This window comes from Moschus berezovskii, chromosome 21, assembly GCF_049115385.1.
Source record: "Moschus berezovskii isolate FMDL1 chromosome 21, NW_MosBer_1.0, whole genome shotgun sequence".
Taxonomy (NCBI): Eukaryota; Metazoa; Chordata; class Mammalia; order Artiodactyla; family Moschidae; genus Moschus; species Moschus berezovskii.
Genome location: NC_142480.1, coordinates 44,544,607 through 44,561,767, shown reverse-complemented (window position 1 = coordinate 44,561,767; position 17,161 = coordinate 44,544,607). Strand labels below are relative to the sequence as shown.

The following is a 17,161-nucleotide window of genomic DNA, read 5'->3' as shown; positions in this document are numbered from 1 at the left end:
AGGGCCTGGACTGCTATACAGTCAGTGTTGAGGACATGGAGTGTGGAATTAACAAGGATATACCAGTAAGTTCAGCTTCCTAAGTACCTCCTGAGCACCCACTGTGTGCTTCATTCCTCACGCATCCCTGCCACTGGGGTAGTTTCCAGCCAAGACTTGGTTTTTATTTCTAGAGAAACTAACACTGATCCTCCCAGGTGGATGTGCTGCCTGCTTGCTGCTGCTGCTGCTGCTAAATCATCTGACTCTGTCGGACCCCATAGACGGCAGCCCACCAGACTCCCCCATCCCTGGGATTCTCCAGGCAAGAATACTGGAATGGGCTGCCAATTCCTGCTCCAATGCATGAAAGTGAAAAGTGAAAGTGAAGTTGCTCAGTCGTTTTCAGCTTTTCAAGATGCCATGACTGTAGCCTACCAGGCCCCTCTGTCCATGGGATTTTCCAGGCCAGAGTACTGGAGTGGGGTACCATTGCCTTCTCAGACCTGGATAAAAATGACATTCCACTAAAATCGAGTCTTCACTAGATACTGGCCAGTCCAGTCAAACTGATAGCCTTTTTGTGGTCCCTCACATGTGGGTTCTCTGCCACATGCCCAGCTGGTTTTGAATCAAGGTTTCCTGTGGTTTGCAAGGCAAATCTAGTCACAGAATGGCTTGGAGCTGGGCCTTTCATGCTGGTGCACTGTGGGTGCCACAGGGACTACAATTCAAGGAGAAACACTGATTTGCTGCTGGCACCATCAATTTTACTCAAATATTTAGAAAACAAAAAGCTATACATTTTTGTAGACACATGCAGTGCAAAGGAGCAGCCAAACTTGGCCTGGAGTCAAATGGACCACCTACAGAAGTGTATAAGACGAAGCACACGTCTTTAACAGAAATCTGCACCTGAGCTGGACAGTACCAGATGGCCACCTACTATTCTCAACTCTCTTCTGTTCTCCTGTGCCAGGAAGGCTATTCTCATGACCATACTGGAGGATCTCTTGACCATTGCTCTTCTGGGAAAATGGCTTGGACCACGTGAGGACACCACCAATTGGCTTTGCACTCCTATCCCTCCCATAATCCACTGCTAGCACGATTCAACACCTGAGCCCAAAGGTGAATGATTTAGAATCAATGTAAGAGGGCATTTTTAGGAATTCTTAGACACGGGATGAATTCTAGGTCTTAATTCTGCCACTGAATCTGAATCAGGTAGATAATTCTCTTCCCAGTCTGCTCTCCAGGTTTCCCTGTCTGTAAAATGGGAGGAGTGGGTCATACGATCCCTCCGAGGTTCCTTTCAGCTTCAACATTTTATGTTAGGCCTCTACTCCCTGGCCAGGTGGGTATCATTCAGATTCAAACTAAAACATCAGACTAAAATGGACTGTGAGCATCCTTGCATACACATTATACGTGTTCTCAAAACCCCAGAAAGACAGGTGTTATTACCTCCACTTTGTAGATTACAAAAGAGAGGCTCAGAAAAGTTTAGTGTGTTAACTGAGATCACACAGACAGGAAGCTGCAGAGCTGCGAATCATCTCAGGCCTGTTTCTGGTCCAAGGAGCTGAGAGCAGACACTGTGAGCCCAATAGCAGCTCAGTTTCCTCCAGCCCTTTCTCCCTGCCTGCCTGGGAGCTCAGCTCTGTGCTCTGGTATAAGAGGTTGAGGATGGGCGCCAGTTGGGGCTCCAGGCCATGGGTGGACTTTGGTCGGCAAGTGTTGGTACTCTTCTGGAAGGCTGGCAAAGAGCAGGTTGTCAAGGGCTGAGAGAGCATCTCTGGTCCAGGCTGGGTTTGCCTCTCCCAGGGGAGTCTTCCAGGCCTCATTTTTGCCTTGAGCTTAAGGAGCTGCCCATTCTTTGCATCACTTTGCCATCTGAGGGCCCCTACCTGCCAGGTGGCACATCATTCTCAGAGATCCATCCTCAAATACTCCTGTCCACCTTTCCCAGCCTCCCAATTCATCTCCCAACACCTATGGGCTGTGGGCAGGGCAGGAAGAGGCATACAGAAGGGTCTGAGCTCAGAGCTCTGTCTCGAACCATCAGAGCTCTGTCTCGGACCACCAACTTCAAGGATGCTTTCATTTAATTCAATTCAATCACTGCCAGTCTGCCTGCAGTAATGGCTTTGGAGTCCTCAGTTCTCTTCTCAGAACCTTAAGTTGGCCTTAACTCCTAAGATGACACTGGGCAAGCAAATTTCTCTCTTTTGGCCTCCGCTCTTCATCCAGACAGTAACCAGCTGGTTAGGTCCCGTCGGATCGCAGGTCCCTCGCAGCGATGATAATTTAGCATCCGCTATCTTTTTCTTTACCTTCCCAGAGGCATCGGGATGGATGCCTTTGGAGAGCGCAGCAAGCATAAAAATCGCTCTCTGCGGCTCTCACTTGGCGGCCGCAGGTCCTACTCCATCCCCCCACGCCAAAGGCTCACCTCCACGGCGCCCGGGTCCCCCGTCCATCCAGGCCTGGGCTTTCAGCCTAGCAACTCCGGAAACGCCGGGGCAGCGCTAGAGGCGCGACTGCGGCGGCGGCGGCGGAGGCGCAGGGGGCGGGGGTGAGAGATGCGCCCACTTGTCCCGCGGCCTCCGCAGCGGCCCCGGCCCCAGATCCGGCCCCAGAGCGTCAGAAGGGCCCCGGAACCCTTCGGCTTGTTGCTTGGGCTTGGAGACGGCTGGGAGTTCACCACTGGTCGATGGCAGCGAACCGACCCCTGCGCGCAGTCCCTAACTTGGCTCGTCTTCGCTCCCGCCGCGGTGAGGTAGGGGCCGCGGCGCTCGGACGCCTCGGTCTCACCCTATCCGTGCCTAAGCGCGGGGAAATTCAGCTACCTGGTCCGGGGCTTTCCGGGGTGGGAGCACCATTTTTGGCTGGATGTGCTTCTACATTCATTGTTTCTGTCTCGAGGCACCCCATATCTCTCCAAACCGCGTCTCCCTCCGCATCTCAGCGTCTCGCCCGCTCTGTGCCCGCCGCCTGCCGAGCTCGCCGGGTGCAGGACAGCCGCAGCCCACACCCGCTCCCTGTCTGCAGTCCCGGGCCCCTATGGCCACCGCGGGTTACAGCCCGCTTAGGCCAACCCTCCCATCTCTCCGAGGGCGCCGAAAATAGAGGGACTAAAGTTCAGGCGCCTTCGGCCGGCGAAAGGCCCGGAGCCCCAAGGGCCGCGGCCCCGGCGCTGGCCTCACCTGTTTCTCCAGCGGCTCCTTGGCCGAGAGCGTAGGCTTGGGGGAGGGCGCGCGGTCGCAGACGCAGCCCTCCAGCAGGTAGAGCCCCGAGGGCCGCGAGCTCGAGTCGCTCTCGAAGTAGAAGAGCAGGTTCTGCAGCAGCGCGAACCACTTGGTTTGCCATTTTGTGTTGTCCGAACTCCGCTTGCTCAGGTAGCCTTTGCGCGTTCCGTCCTTGCGCGCCAGCAGCCCCAGGGACGCGACGTGGCCATCGTTCAGCCGGATCCCCTTCTGCATGGTGCTCGGAGGCCAGCTCGACTCCACGCGCTTACATCTTCTCCGCGCGGAACCCGGCAGCCCCGGTCCGTGCGCGCTGCGCGCTGCCTCTCTCTGGCGCTCTCTCCTTCGCGCTCTCCCCTCCCCCAACCCGCCAAATCTCTACAGTCCAGGATCTGGCTCCGAGCCGCGGCTGCTGGAATCCAGATGTACCATTCCTCTCCAGAACCTCTTCTCAGCTCCGCAGAGCCCCCGGGTCCTGGAGATGCCTCCCGACCCTCCCACGGCGCCGGGCAAACGGAGGGACTGGCGAGCTGTGCGCTGGCGAGGGGCAGGCGGAGTCATGTGACGCTGATCCCTCGAAGAGCCCGTTTCAGCAGCGCGGACAGGGACACACGCACGCAGCCCGCCGAGGCGCAGAGACGCGCGCAGGCTGCACCTTGCCACCTCCTCCTTCTCCCCGGACACACACGCACAAACACAAATCCTGTCCTCCTTCCCCTGATCTCCTCTTCTCCTCTTTGGGTGTTAACAAATCAGATCAATTTTCATTTAACCCAAGGAACACCAGAGGCTCGCCATCCTGGGAGCTGGCGTCTTTGCGCCCCGCCGCAGCGCCCTGTAGACCTGCGGTTAAGTACCGTTTGTCATTTTCTCCTTCAAAGGCTTCCTCCTGGTACTTTATTTTTCTTTCCCGAGGTGGATGGAGGAAGGTGGATGGCGAAATGGATCTGAAAGAGCTTTCAGTTCTAATATTTGCGTAACCGACCAGGTCACATCATTTCAAGCATCCAACCCTACTTCTGGTGGCTTCCCCAGCGACCTGAGGACAATACAGGCGGAGATGTGGAGGGGGGAAGTGAGCATTTATTTTAATTTACTTTGAGTGTTGCCATAATTACCAGCGCCACCCCTGCGCCCCGAGGTCTGGCTAGCGAGCCGCTGCTGGCAGTTTTCTGCAAATACCCTCCAAAGCCTGAAGGCGGGCTTCAAACGCAGGCGCCAGGGACCATGGGAGCCTTCAAATAGCTGCGCTGGCGCAATGATACCTTAATGATAGATTTTCCGTTCTTATTTTTAGCTCGCATTCGCCTACACAGTTACACGGCATTTATCCGGGAACGTCACAGCGCCCGCTTGCTGCACCGGGAGGGCGCGCCGGCCGCCGGGCAGCCGGGGCGCTGGAGCTGGAAACGCGCACCGTCGTCTGCCGCAGAGGGTAGCGGCCTGGCTCTGGCCGGGAGCGGCGCCCCCCAGCCCGGCCTGGCCTGTTTGCAGCGGGGACAGGCGGGAGCGCAGCCTTCGGGAGGAAGGAAGGAAGGGCACCATTTTTCAGTACAGAATCTGCTGGCACCCCACCCCCCTCCCTCGCACGCGCAACACACAGACACAACCACATACCACACACACACACACACACACACACACACACACACCCCACACCCACTCACCCTGGTCTGGAGCGAGGGAAGGGCCTGGGAATAAGCTCCGGGAAGGCGCCGGGAAATCCACGGAGAGACACCCGACCATGCCTAAATTAGAACAGCCCCGGTCCTGGGCACAATGGCGAAAGCCTGCCTTTTTAAGATGGGGACCATTCCGAGGGAGAAACTGACTGAGTTAACCTTACTCTTGCCTCTCAGTTCCCACGCTTGGGCTTGGGAACTCTAAGGATTTTTCTTCACGAATAATGAAAACTAAGAAGGGTGATGGCTAAAACTCTTCATTTAGTCTCGATTTTTCCAAGAGGGTCCCTGCACTGTGACCACCTTTACTTCTCTTCTGCCTTCTTTGTGAAAGCAGAGTTTCCAGAAGTGATTTTCTTAATCCAATCTCTCTTCCTTTAAACTCTTCTCTTAGGAAGCCTGATACAGAGGCCAAGGAAACTTCAGGGAAGGGGCACTGTTCTAAGTGCTTCAGATTGACTAAGCCACACAGCTCTAGGAGTACTGTCCATCCCCTCCCCTCTCCCCTCATCAGCTCCATGGTACAGAAGCGGGAAATGGAGGCCTGGGGTGGTTGAGTGACTTGTTCAGTCACTCAGCTGGAAAGTGGCAGGGGCAGGATTTGAACTTGGCGGTCTCTCCCCACTGGCTATGTAGAGTTGAATGACTGGTTGCTGTGTTGCAGAGGGTTTGGCCTTTATCCTAAAAGGGGGCCTGTCTCATGTGGGCCAGAGCCAAGACTGGGTCTGCTTGACATGTGGAGACAGTCAGGGAAGGGAAAGGGAATTAACTGGGAGATTGAAATTGACATATGTACACTACTGTGTGTAAAACAGATAGCTAGAGGGAAGCTGCTGTATAGCACAGGGAGCTCAGCTTGGTGCCCTGTGATGATCAAGAGGGGTGGGATAGGAAGGGGATAGAAAGGAGGTTCAGGGAGGAGGGGATATATGTATACCTATACCTATGACTAATTCACTTTGTGGTACAGCCACAAAGTGAAACTAACGTTGAAACTTTGAAATAACACAACATTCAAACGCAACTATACTCTGATTAAAAAAAAAAAAAAGATTGGGTCTGCTTAGAGGCTGCTGTGGCCAGAGAGACCTATGGTACCTGAGTTCCAAACCTGGACAGCACACTGGAATCACTTGGGGACAGTCAGCCATCACCTAGGGACCCAAAAGGCCACAAGAAGATTACATACTTTCACTGGTGATTTTAATGTGCAGCAAAGTGGGAGAACCACTAATCAATGGCAGAACCAGTAATATAGTTGTTGCCCATGAACCACCTGGGATCGGGCTGGGCCTTGAACTGAGAATCTGCATTTTTAACAAGCTCCCAGCTGATATGACGCTGCTGGTCTGCTGACCACACTTTCAAGAATTTCAGGCACCCCAAAGGTGAAAGGGATGGGATTTATTTATCATTTCATTCATTCAGTCACATGCACCTCATTCCACCAGTGTTCACTGAGCCCCTAGTCTGTGTCAGGGCTGAGGCTGGGCCACTGGGGACATGGTGATGAACAAACAGTCCCTGCTTCCTGGAGCTTAGACCAGCTCAGGAGTTCCTTCTCTCTAGGAAGGCAGGAGGAAAACTATCTTCTGGTTCTGGGGAAGAGGTGTGAATCAAGACAAGGGCTGAATGCACTGCAGTGGGCCTCAACCCTGGAGGGCTTAGAGCTCCTGGAGAGACTGTTTAAATCTCTGTGCTCAGGCTGCACCCCAGGCTGGTTAAATTGGAGCCTCTGAGGGTGGGACTCGGGCATCAGTACTTGGAAAGCTCCCCGGTTGATTCAGATGCACAGCCAAGGTTGAGAAGCATCAATCTGAAGCTTGAATGGAGAAAATCCCCTCTCAACCTCCTCACTCTCCACAGTGGGCACTGGGGAGGCCGCATGGCCCCCTCTGGCTGGTTTTGGAATTCCTGTTGGGAACTGCAGGAATTCCTTTTGGGTCAGGCCACACTGAAAGGTTGGATGTGGCTCAAAGTATTCATGTGGGAGAGAGGAGGTGCTAGCAGCCCTAGCACTTTAATTATGTCCATCTGAGCTGTAAACATATTGCTTTCTCTCCGATCTCCATTGGTAGAAACCTGAGCGGAGCCTGTGAAGGGGCCTTTTGGTCATCCCCCTGGTCTCCAGCCAGAGTTCAGGACCATTGGAAGGCACTCAGGGGAGTTGCTTAAGGAGACATCAGCTGCAGTTTGGGTTGGGGTGGGGGTGCCAGGGAGCAGGTAGGCATGTCCTGCCATAGCAGGCAGAGATGGGCATGTCTAGCTATGGTGTGTGCTGTCTACCAGGCCAAAGACCAACTCTTCCCCATAGGTGGAAAAGATGCCCACAAGACCTCACAAGTGCATCTGGGCTTTGCCTTGTTTCTTTCCATCCTCCCCATAAGGCTTTTGGACAAGGGTTAATAACCCTGTTTCACAGATGGAGAAACTGAGGCTGGAGAGTAGAAGCAACATTTGCAAAGAATCTTGTAGGGCGGCGCTGTGATGCTGATCCTGACTGCTCAACTACAGCTCATCGCAGAGTACTTGCTCTCTGGGTCTCCCAACTTCCAGCTCTCTGGGCTGAGGTCTCTGCAGATAAGGAAACAATTAGGAGGATTAAGGAGTATTTTGGTGGGTTTGAGATCTGCATTTAGAAATGACTAGCTAGTGACATGGACATTGCTTAGTCCAAAATCCTAATATGTCTTTATGGGGAGATTTTTGCGGGGCTTCAGAAGATTGCTCAGCTTGGGCATTTGTTGGCCTGGGAGTTGTGTGGGTCTGACCTGCCTTTAGGCCCTGGGAAGAGGGAGTCTTTGGGGTGTGTGTGTGTGTGTGTGTCTAAGTGTGGTGTGATGTACATATGAGAGGTGTGTGTGTGGTGTAGGTGTAACATTTAGAGAAACTGGTCTTTTGGCAACATACTCCAAAAGAAAAATGTACTTTTCACATCACCTAAAAAAATGAAGAATTTAATATGTTGAGTCAGAGGAGTTTTGGAAACAGAGGCTTTGCCAATGGGGATTCATTCCTCCAACTTTGGGCTCGGTTGTTAGCTTTGCTCCAGGATCCACATGTAGATGTGAGGGGTTTATACCTTTACTTTCTGACCAGTGAAAATAGCCTTATTATACCGTTGGACTGTAAATGTAATACAGGCATTTTGTAAAGTATTAAGGCAATATAGAAAATAAAGAGATTACTCCTCCATTGATTTTCTTCTTTTCTATTTAGTGTCCTTGACTTTCCTCATTGCTAACATATTTACGAAAATGGGGTTCTGAAACACACGCTATTTTATCATCTCTCTTTTCTTAACAGCATGTGAGGACATATTTTCACATCATTATGGACTAGGGTTCTTGGCCTTCTTAATCAATAGAAATTGATCAGAGTTTAGACAAGCTATTCAGGCAAGGCTTTACTGAGGTCCCTGCTGCAGTGGGAGAGAGCGGGGAGTGAGAACAAACAATAGGTTCCCTTGCTTGCTCCTTGGCATGGGCTGGGGGACAAGCTGGTTCCTTATATGGGGTGAGGGTATGGCTGTGTCCAGGAGTTGGGCTGGAGGGGTGGCTTAGATGGTTTGCCCACCCCTTAGGTGGTGCTGTGTACAGGGGGCATGTGCAGTATCCTGCTTTTGCTCCAGGCTCCTCAAAAGTGGTGGTTGGGGTTTTTGGTCTCTTTTGGTCCAGAATTTGCTCCAACTACACATGCATGCAGTTATTTTTAGTTCCATACAGTTTCTTTGTATTTCGTTGCTGGAGGAGAGGTGTGTCCAGGTGCAAGCACTGCAGCAAAGGGTTCCAGGTTTGTCTCAATGTTACTGCAAATTTTAGTCAAATATTACTACAGATTTTAATCAACAGATTCTTTATGATTTGGCATTTGGGTTGTCTTCAAGTCATAGCTTTTGAAATGCCTTGCCATGCCATGCCGTGCCAAGTCACTTCAGTCGTGTCTGACTCTTTTGCGACCCCGTGGACTATAACCCTCCAGGCTTCTTGGTCCATGGGATTCTCCAGGCAAGAATACTGGAGTGGATTGCCATGCCTTTCTTTAAGCTTTTGAAATAATGATGCAATTAGTATCTTTGTATATACATTTCCCTCCCTTAAGCTAAAAACTGAAATTTCTAGGTTAATGAAACATCCATTTGAAACATTCAGTTCAGTTCAGTTCAGTCGCTCAGTCATGTCCGACTCTTTGCAACCCCATGAATCACAGCAGGCCAGGCCTCCCTGTCCATCACCAACTCCCGGAGTTCACTCAAACTCATGTCCATCGAGTCGGTGATGCCATCCAGCCATCTCATTCTCTGTCATCCCCTTCTCCTCCTGCCCCCAATCCCTCCCAGCATCAGAGTCTTTTCCAGTGAGTCAACTCGTCCCATGAGGTGGCCAAAGTGTTGGAGTTTCAGCTTCAGCATCAGTCCTTCCAGTGAACACCCAGGATTGATCTCCTTTAGAATGGACTGGTTGGATCTCCTTGCAGTCCAAGAAACATTAATACCTATTTATATGCAGAGTACATCATGAGGAACGCTGGGCTGGAAGAAGCACAAGCTGGAATCAAGATTGCTGGGAGAAATATCAATAACCTCAGATATGCAGATGACACCACCCTTATGGCAGAAAGTGAAGAGGAACTCAAAAGCCTCTTGATGAAAGTGAAAGAGGAGAGTGAAAAGGTTGGCTTGAAGCTCAACATTCAGAAAAAAAAGATCATGGCATCTGGTCCCATCACTTCATGGGAAATAGATGGAAAAACAGTGGAAACAGTGTCAGACTTTATTCTTTTGGGCTCCAAAATCACTGCAGATGCTGATTGCAGCCATGAAATTAAAAGACGCTTGCTCCTTGGAAGGAAAGTTATGACCAACCTTGATAATATATTAAAAAGCAGAGACATTACTTTGCCAACCAATGTCCATCTAGTCAAGGCTATGGTTTTTCCTGTGGTCATGTATGGATGTGAGAGTTGGACTGTGAAGAAAGCTGATCGCCGAAGAATCGATGCTTTTGAACTGTGGTGTTGGAGAAGACTCTTGAAAGTCCCTTATACTGCAAGGAGATCCAACCAGTCCATTCTAGAGGAGATCAATCCTGGATGTTCATTGGAGGGACTGATGCTAAAGCTGAAGCTGCAATACTGTGGCCACCTCATGCGACGAGTTGACTCACTGGAAAAGACTCTGATGCTGGGAAAGGTTGGGGGCGGGAGGAGAAGGGGACGACGGAGAATGAGATGGCTGGATGGCATCATGACTCTGTGGACATGAGTTTGAGTGAACTCCGGGAGTTGGTGATGGACAGGGAGGCCTGGCCTGCTGTGATTCATGGGGTCGCGGAGAGTTGGACACGACTGAGCGACTGAACTGAACTGAACTGAACTGAATAGATTTCCAAAGAGAGCTTTTATTCTTGACATGGCTGTCCACAGAGATGAGAGCATCCATTTCTCCATCTATTTGTCAGTCCTGGATATTGATACTAACCATCGGTTTTAATCTGTGTTGCAAATAATCTCCACAGTTTGTTGCTTGTCTTTAATGCTATGTATCTATATATTGTAGGGATTTCCCCAGTAGCTCAGTGGTAAGAATCTGCCTGCAATGCAGGAGATGTGGGTTTGATCCCTGGGTCTGGAAGATCCCCTGGAGGAGAGCATGGCAACACACTCCAGTATTCTTGCTTGGAGAATCCTATGGACAAAGGAGCCTGGGGTTTTTGTCCATGGGGTCACAAAGAGTCAGGCACAACTGAAGTGACTGAGCATGCATTCACAACTATATATTTTATATGTCTTTATTTGGGTTGTAAGAAATTTTAAAATTTGGGTGCAGATAAATATCTTTTTCTTTATGGTTTCTTATTTTAGATCTCCTGCCCTCTTGTGCCAGTTCCTTCAAGACTGAAACATATTTGCCCATATTTTCTCCTTCATTTTTTCCATTTATGCTTTTTAATTCATTAAGAGTGAGGTTGGGGTCTTGCTTATTATTAATTTTTCCCAAAGAACTGGCAAGTTGTCCCAATACCCTTGATTGAATAATCCAAATTCTACCACTAATGAGGAGTAGCATCTTTATCAGGGATCAAATTCTTGTCAATACTTAGGACTATTTCAAGACACTGCTTTTTGTCCTATTGTTCTGTCCTTATTTTTTTTAATTGTGATATAGTTGCTTTACAATATAGTATTCGTTTCTGCTGTACAGCAAAGTGAATCGGTTGTACGTATGTGTGTCCCCCCCCTTTTTGGATATCCTTTCCTTGCCTCCCATCCCACCCTCTAGGTCATCGCAGAGCACGGAGCTGAGCTCCTGTGCTACACAGCAGCTTCCCACTAACCATCTATTTTACACATGGTGGTGTATGTGCGTCATTGGTACTCTCTCAATTCGTTCCCCCCTCCCCTGTCTGTTCTTATCCCAGGGATTTCTGTTTCTTACTGCTTTACCAACTATTCTGAAATCTGGCCCTCATCATCATGCCCTGCATGTGGTCGATTTAGTGATTGTTCTAAGGCTTCTGGGAAGGAAGATACATGCTCTGTTCACAGCTTATGGAGTTGGACAAATATCTAGCAACTCGATAAATTTTGTGACATACCGAGGGCTAGGATTTACTCATGACCATAGAAGAATAGGAAAGTGTGAAAAAGTACAGTGAACGTGCTGGTTGCTCAGTTGTGTCCCACTCTTTGAGAACCCATGGACTATATCCTGCCAAGTGTTTCTCTAGGCAAGAATACTGGAGTGGGTAGCCATTCCCTTCTAATATTCCACAGGGGATAGTCCCAGCCCAAAAATCGAACCGAAGTTTCCTACATTGCAGGCAGTTTCTTTACTGTCTGAGCTACCAGGTCAGGAAGATACCCTGGAGAAGGGAATGGTGGACCCACTCCAGCATTCTTGCCTGGAGAATTCCATGGACAGTGGAGGAACAGGAACAGTAAGTCAAAGATTTCCCACCCCCTTCATTGGAATCAGGCCCAGCTAATCTGATCTTTTGAATCATTTTAGGGGAGTGGGAGGGGAAGAGGCATATGTGCTCTGCTTCTCATTTTGATTCCATTCTCCTTCAGTATTCTTTTTTTTAAATCTGAATTTTCTGCTTTTTGTAATAAAAAAGTTACTCTACTAAAGAAATAAGACAGGGACATGCAAAGAAGTTTGAGAGATGACTTCAGTCAAAACCATGTGGTGCTTAAAAGAGGAGACAAATCTTAAGCTACTTAGAGAGTTTATCTATTTGTGTGGCACAGTTCTAGAATGTTCTGGGAGACAGATTATACTTAGTTATTAGATGAAGAATTGTTGTCCCAAGGTTCTATATAGATTTTTGGGGGTCTCTTTGTGCAGGGTCCAAAATAAGAGAGGATTTTAAGACATGGAATTCAGATGGATCTAAAAATCAATCTAGTATCATCAGACTCTTTTCTGTATTTTAAATAAAGAAAGAAAAACCAAGGAGGGAATTTCTCATTATAGCTGAGGCGACCAAATTGGATAATCATCTGATAATTTTTTAGGATGTCTCCACCCTTCCAAATCTTACACTTTTAAAAAGTATTTTTTAAATTATTTTTTATTGGAGTATAGTTGCTTCACAATGTTGAATTAGTTTCTGCTGCACAGCAAAGTGAATCAGCTGTACATATACATATATCCCCTCTTTTTTGGACTTCCTTCCCGTTTAGGTCACCCCAGTGCACTGAGTAGAGCATTGAGCATTTCCTGTGCTCTACAGTAGACTCTTATTAGTCATCTGTTTTTTAAAAAATATTTTATTTACTTTGACTGCACTGAGTCTTATTTACAGCATGCAGGATCTTCTAGTTGTGGCACGTGGGATCTAGTTCCTTGACCAGGGACTGAAGCCAGGGATTGAACCAATGTGTTGCATTAGCAACACAGAGTCTTAGCCACTGAACCACCAGGGAAGTCCCAAGTTATCTGTTTTAGACATAGCAGTGTATATATCAAACCTTACACTTTGTACAATTCCTGGAATACACGGGCAAGAAGGAAGAACTTTTATTTGTGGTCCAGAGGCACTAAAAATGAATCCCCAGGTTAGCTTCAGAGTCTAAGTTGCTATAGACTGAGCTCTATCACAAATGAATCTAAAAGATTATGGCTAGAACATAGAAGACATTTGTCTTCCATTTCCAGAGTTGTTTTAGTACCAGGGATGTGAATGGAATGGCTTTGCCTTCTGTCTGCGCCATGTGTGGCTCAAACTGGAGCCATCCCTGGGGACTTCCCTAGTGGTCCAGCAGCTAAGACTTCAAGCTCCCAATGCAGGGGACCTGGGTTCAACTCCTGGTTAGGGAACTAGATACTGCATGCCTCGACTAAGATACGGCACAGCCAAGTAAATAAATTTTAAAAATTAGAAATAAGTATTAAAAAAGCTGGATCCATCCCTTGTTGAAGATGCAGGCTTTCTTGGGGATCCCTCTTCCTGCCAAACTTACTTGACAGGTAAAGAAATGAGGGCTCAGAAAGGGGAACTACCTCCCTGGAATGACATGCCAGGGTGGCAGGTCACATCCAAACACAGCAACTTCAGGGTTTCCACAGAGTTTCTGCGGCAGGTGCTGATTGCTGCCCTGCTATGTCTCTCCTTCACATCTAGTGGGTGTGACATATTGTGAAAAAAAAAAAAAACACTCTGGGTCCCTGGGATGGGATTTCTGAGGCTCACAGAGGGATGCTCTGTCTGCCCTGGATGACAGATATGACAGAGGTACACAAAAGGCCATTTTGTGCAAGAACCTGAGGGCAGAACCCAGAGTCATATCACAACAGAGTCTGAGCTTTGGGGCCATTCATATTGTTTTCTGGGTCACTGGTTGCTATCTGCTATCCGTCAGGGAAGAAGGTTGAATCTGCTAGGGTTTTTCTTAGCCATGGTCGGTTGATGTTTGCATACGACTTGGGACCGCTCAGTCTTCAACCAGTTAGTTTATTGGTCGCAGGTCCATGTGGGAAACAAGAGACTTTTGCTTCAGACTGTCCAAACCCTTCCAATTCTATTGATGTTTCCTGCTGTGAATTTTGGTACATGGCTTCCTAAATAAAAGCATGGACTTTCTCTTGCAGGGGACTGAATTACAGTAATTCTGAGCACTGAGGAGCAAAGGGGAGCTTTGTGCTCCTTCTCGGAACCAACACTTTCCTCCAAGTTTTATAGACACCGGGACTCAAGTCCAAAATGGCACTGGGTTCTTATATCCAGAATGTAAGGATCTTCCCACCACCCATCTTGTCTTTAGCAGAGCGTTTACCCTTCCTCATGGTCACCTAAGTGGGTCAAAGGATTCTGACATCTCAAAATCAAAGTCTCTGGGTTTCTTTATTGATCATTCTCCAATAGGTGGGCGAGTCATAAAGGCAAATATACATTAAAATGAGTGCTTTTTGGGTATTGGTTGATATTAAAATGTGAATTTTTAATTATTTTTCTCCTTAGCATGTTAATATGATGCATTATTGATATGATAGGTTGTTAATATGGTTGATTGACTTTCAAATATTGAACCTACCTTACATCACTAGAAGAAACCCTGTATTATTTTTATATATTGCTGAATTTTAGTTGTTAATATTTTAAGAATTTTTGCACCTATTCATGAAGAAGACGTGTAGTTTTCATTCTTTTAACTGTATTTGTCTAATTTTGGTATAAGGGTAATTTCAGTCTTAGAAAATGAGTTAGAAAGTGTTCTCTTTTCTGGAAGAGATTGGATAGAACTGGCATTAATTTTTAAAGTCTTTACTGAACTAGTTACAATATTACTTCTGTTTTATGTTCTGTTTTTTTTTAGTCAAGAGGCATGTGGGATCTTAGCTCCCCAACCAGGGATCAAGCCCGCACCCCCTGCATTGGAAGATAAAGTTTTAACCACTGGACCACCAGGGAAGTGGCAGAACTGGCAGTAATTCTTATTTGAACAATTCAACATAGTGCTGGAAGTCCTACATAGCTCAAAGGCAAGAAAAGGAAATAGAATGGATATAGGTCAGAAAGGTAAAAATAAAACTACACCTATTTGCAGATGACTTGATGTTCTCATGGACTATCCCAAGGAATCTACAAAGAGAAAAAAATCTTAGGACTTAATAAATGAGTACATCAAGGTCACAGGTTACAAGATCAATGTACAAAAATCAATTGCATTTCTATAAAATTGCAATAAATACATGAAAAACAAGTTTAAAAATAGTGTCATTTACTATTGCGGAAAAAAAAAAATAAGAGAGAGAGGAGAGAAAGGCTTAGTGTATTAGTCTGGAGAACCAACAAAGCTGGTGGTAGAATTTAGTCTGAATTCAAACCCTGAGGACCAATGGAGCCAACAGTGTAAGACCCTGTCTGATTCTGAAAGCCTAAGAACCAATGTCCAAGGGCAGAGAAAATACATGTCCAAGCTCAGACAGAGGGCAAATTCATCTTTCCTCTACCTTTCTGTTCTATTCATGACTTCCACAGATGGATGATACCCACCAGCATTTCTGAGGGCAGGCTATGTTCTTTGCTCAGTCTGCTGATTCAAATGCTAATCTCTTCCAGAAACACCATCACAGACACACCCTGGCCATCTGAGCATCCCTTAGCCCAGTTGAGTAGATAGGTCACACTTAGGTGTATATGTATTTATATATACACACACCTCTGTGCTCAGTTGTGTCTGACTCTTTGCAACACTTTGGACTGAAGCCTGCCAAGCTCCTCTGTCATGGGATTTTCCAGGCAAGAATCCTGGATTGGGTTGCCATTTCCTGCTCCAGGGGAATCTTCCCAGCCTAGGGGTCAAACCTGCATCTCCTGTGTTGCTGACAGATTCTTTACCCACTGAGCCATCAGGGAAGCCCAGACACTTAGGTATAAGTCTAACAAAATATATTGTCGTTGTTCATCACTCAGTTGTGTCCAACACTTTGAAACCCCATGGACAACAGCACACCATGCTTCCCTGTCCTTCACTATTTCCCAGAGTTTGCTGAAACTCATATCCATTGAGTTGGTGATACCATCCAGCCATCTTATCCTCTGTTGACCCCTTCCCCTCCTACCCTCAATCTTTCCCAGCATCAGGGTCTTTTCCAATGAGTCAGCTCTTCACATAAGGTGGCCAAATTATTGGAACTTCAGCCTCAGCCATCAGTCTTTCCAATGAATATTAAGGGTTGATTTCCTTTAGGATTGACTGGTTTGATCTCCCTGCTGTCCAAGGGACTCTCAAGAATCTTTTCTAGCATCACAGTTGAAAGCATCAATTCTTTGGTGCTCAGCCTCCTTTATGCTCCAACTCTCACATCTGTACATGCCCAGAGCCTAGTCTTGAAAAATTAAAAGCCTCTCCTTATTGCCCTAGGGTAGACATCAAAGACAGCCCTGCTGGCTCTTGGGAGAGGAGAAAGGGGAGATTCCTCTCATACTGCTTTATGAGGCTTTCTCTTTCAAATGAATCTGCAGTATCATGGTGCTCAGTCACTTCCGTGGTATCTGACTCTGTGACCCTTTGGACTGTGGTCGGCCAGGGTCCTCCGTCCATGGGTTTCTCCAGGCAAGAATAATAGGGTGGATTGCCATTCCCTTCTCCAGAGAATCTTCCCAACCCAGGTGTTGAACCTGCATTGTAGGTGGATTCTTTACCTTCTGAGTCACCAGGGAAGCCCTGCAGTATCATAAAGTACCACTGATTTGCTCATTTTTGAAATCCTGCCACAAAGTCCCCCCAACCCTCTCCTACCCTCCCTGCAGTGCCTGGCACTGTGCTCTGACCTCAGCAGGGTTACAGGACAGTGCATGGAAGGAAGTTCAGCACTCACCACTCACAGTCAACTGGGTCATGCCCTCGACCCTCTCCACCCCACCCCCTGTGATGCTCACTCCTCTGGGGGCCCAGCATCCCCCCCCACACATCCCACCCCCACCTTACTGCATCTCTGCCCTGACCTCTTGACTTCTGTGGCTCTTTATGTAACCCAAGTACTAAATGTTCCATCTGGGAGGCTGGCTCCAAGGAATTTCTCATTTTCAGATATTTATGCCTTAAACCGAAGACCAAATACTGCTGGTTCCTGCCTCCTGTCTCTTTGCAGCATCATTAGTCATTTTCAAGAGCTGCATTCTGTAAGTGAATCTGCCAGCTTGTCACTGGTAAGTTCTAAGTTACCGGTGACACTTGAAGAAATGCCCAGAATAACCTCAGCCAGTCAGCAATGCAGAACCAGGGAGAGAGAAGCTCCAACAC

At 47.9% G+C, this 17,161-nt stretch overlaps 1 protein-coding gene across 2 annotated transcripts in view; it reads right to left on the bottom strand.

Annotated features, from left to right (window-relative positions):
• RASGRF1 (Ras protein specific guanine nucleotide releasing factor 1) overlaps positions 1-3,540 on the bottom strand; it is a 101,479-nt gene extending 97,939 nt beyond the window's left edge. For both annotated transcript variants that reach the window (XM_088829589.1, XM_055417936.2), the window contains exon 1: positions 3,189-3,540. In XM_088829589.1, the coding sequence (XP_088685715.1) occupies positions 3,189-3,464 (276 nt within the window). In that variant the 5' untranslated portion in view covers positions 3,465-3,540. The remainder of the gene's footprint in view (positions 1-3,188) is intronic.
• Between the last annotated feature and the right edge of the window lie 13,621 nt (positions 3,541-17,161).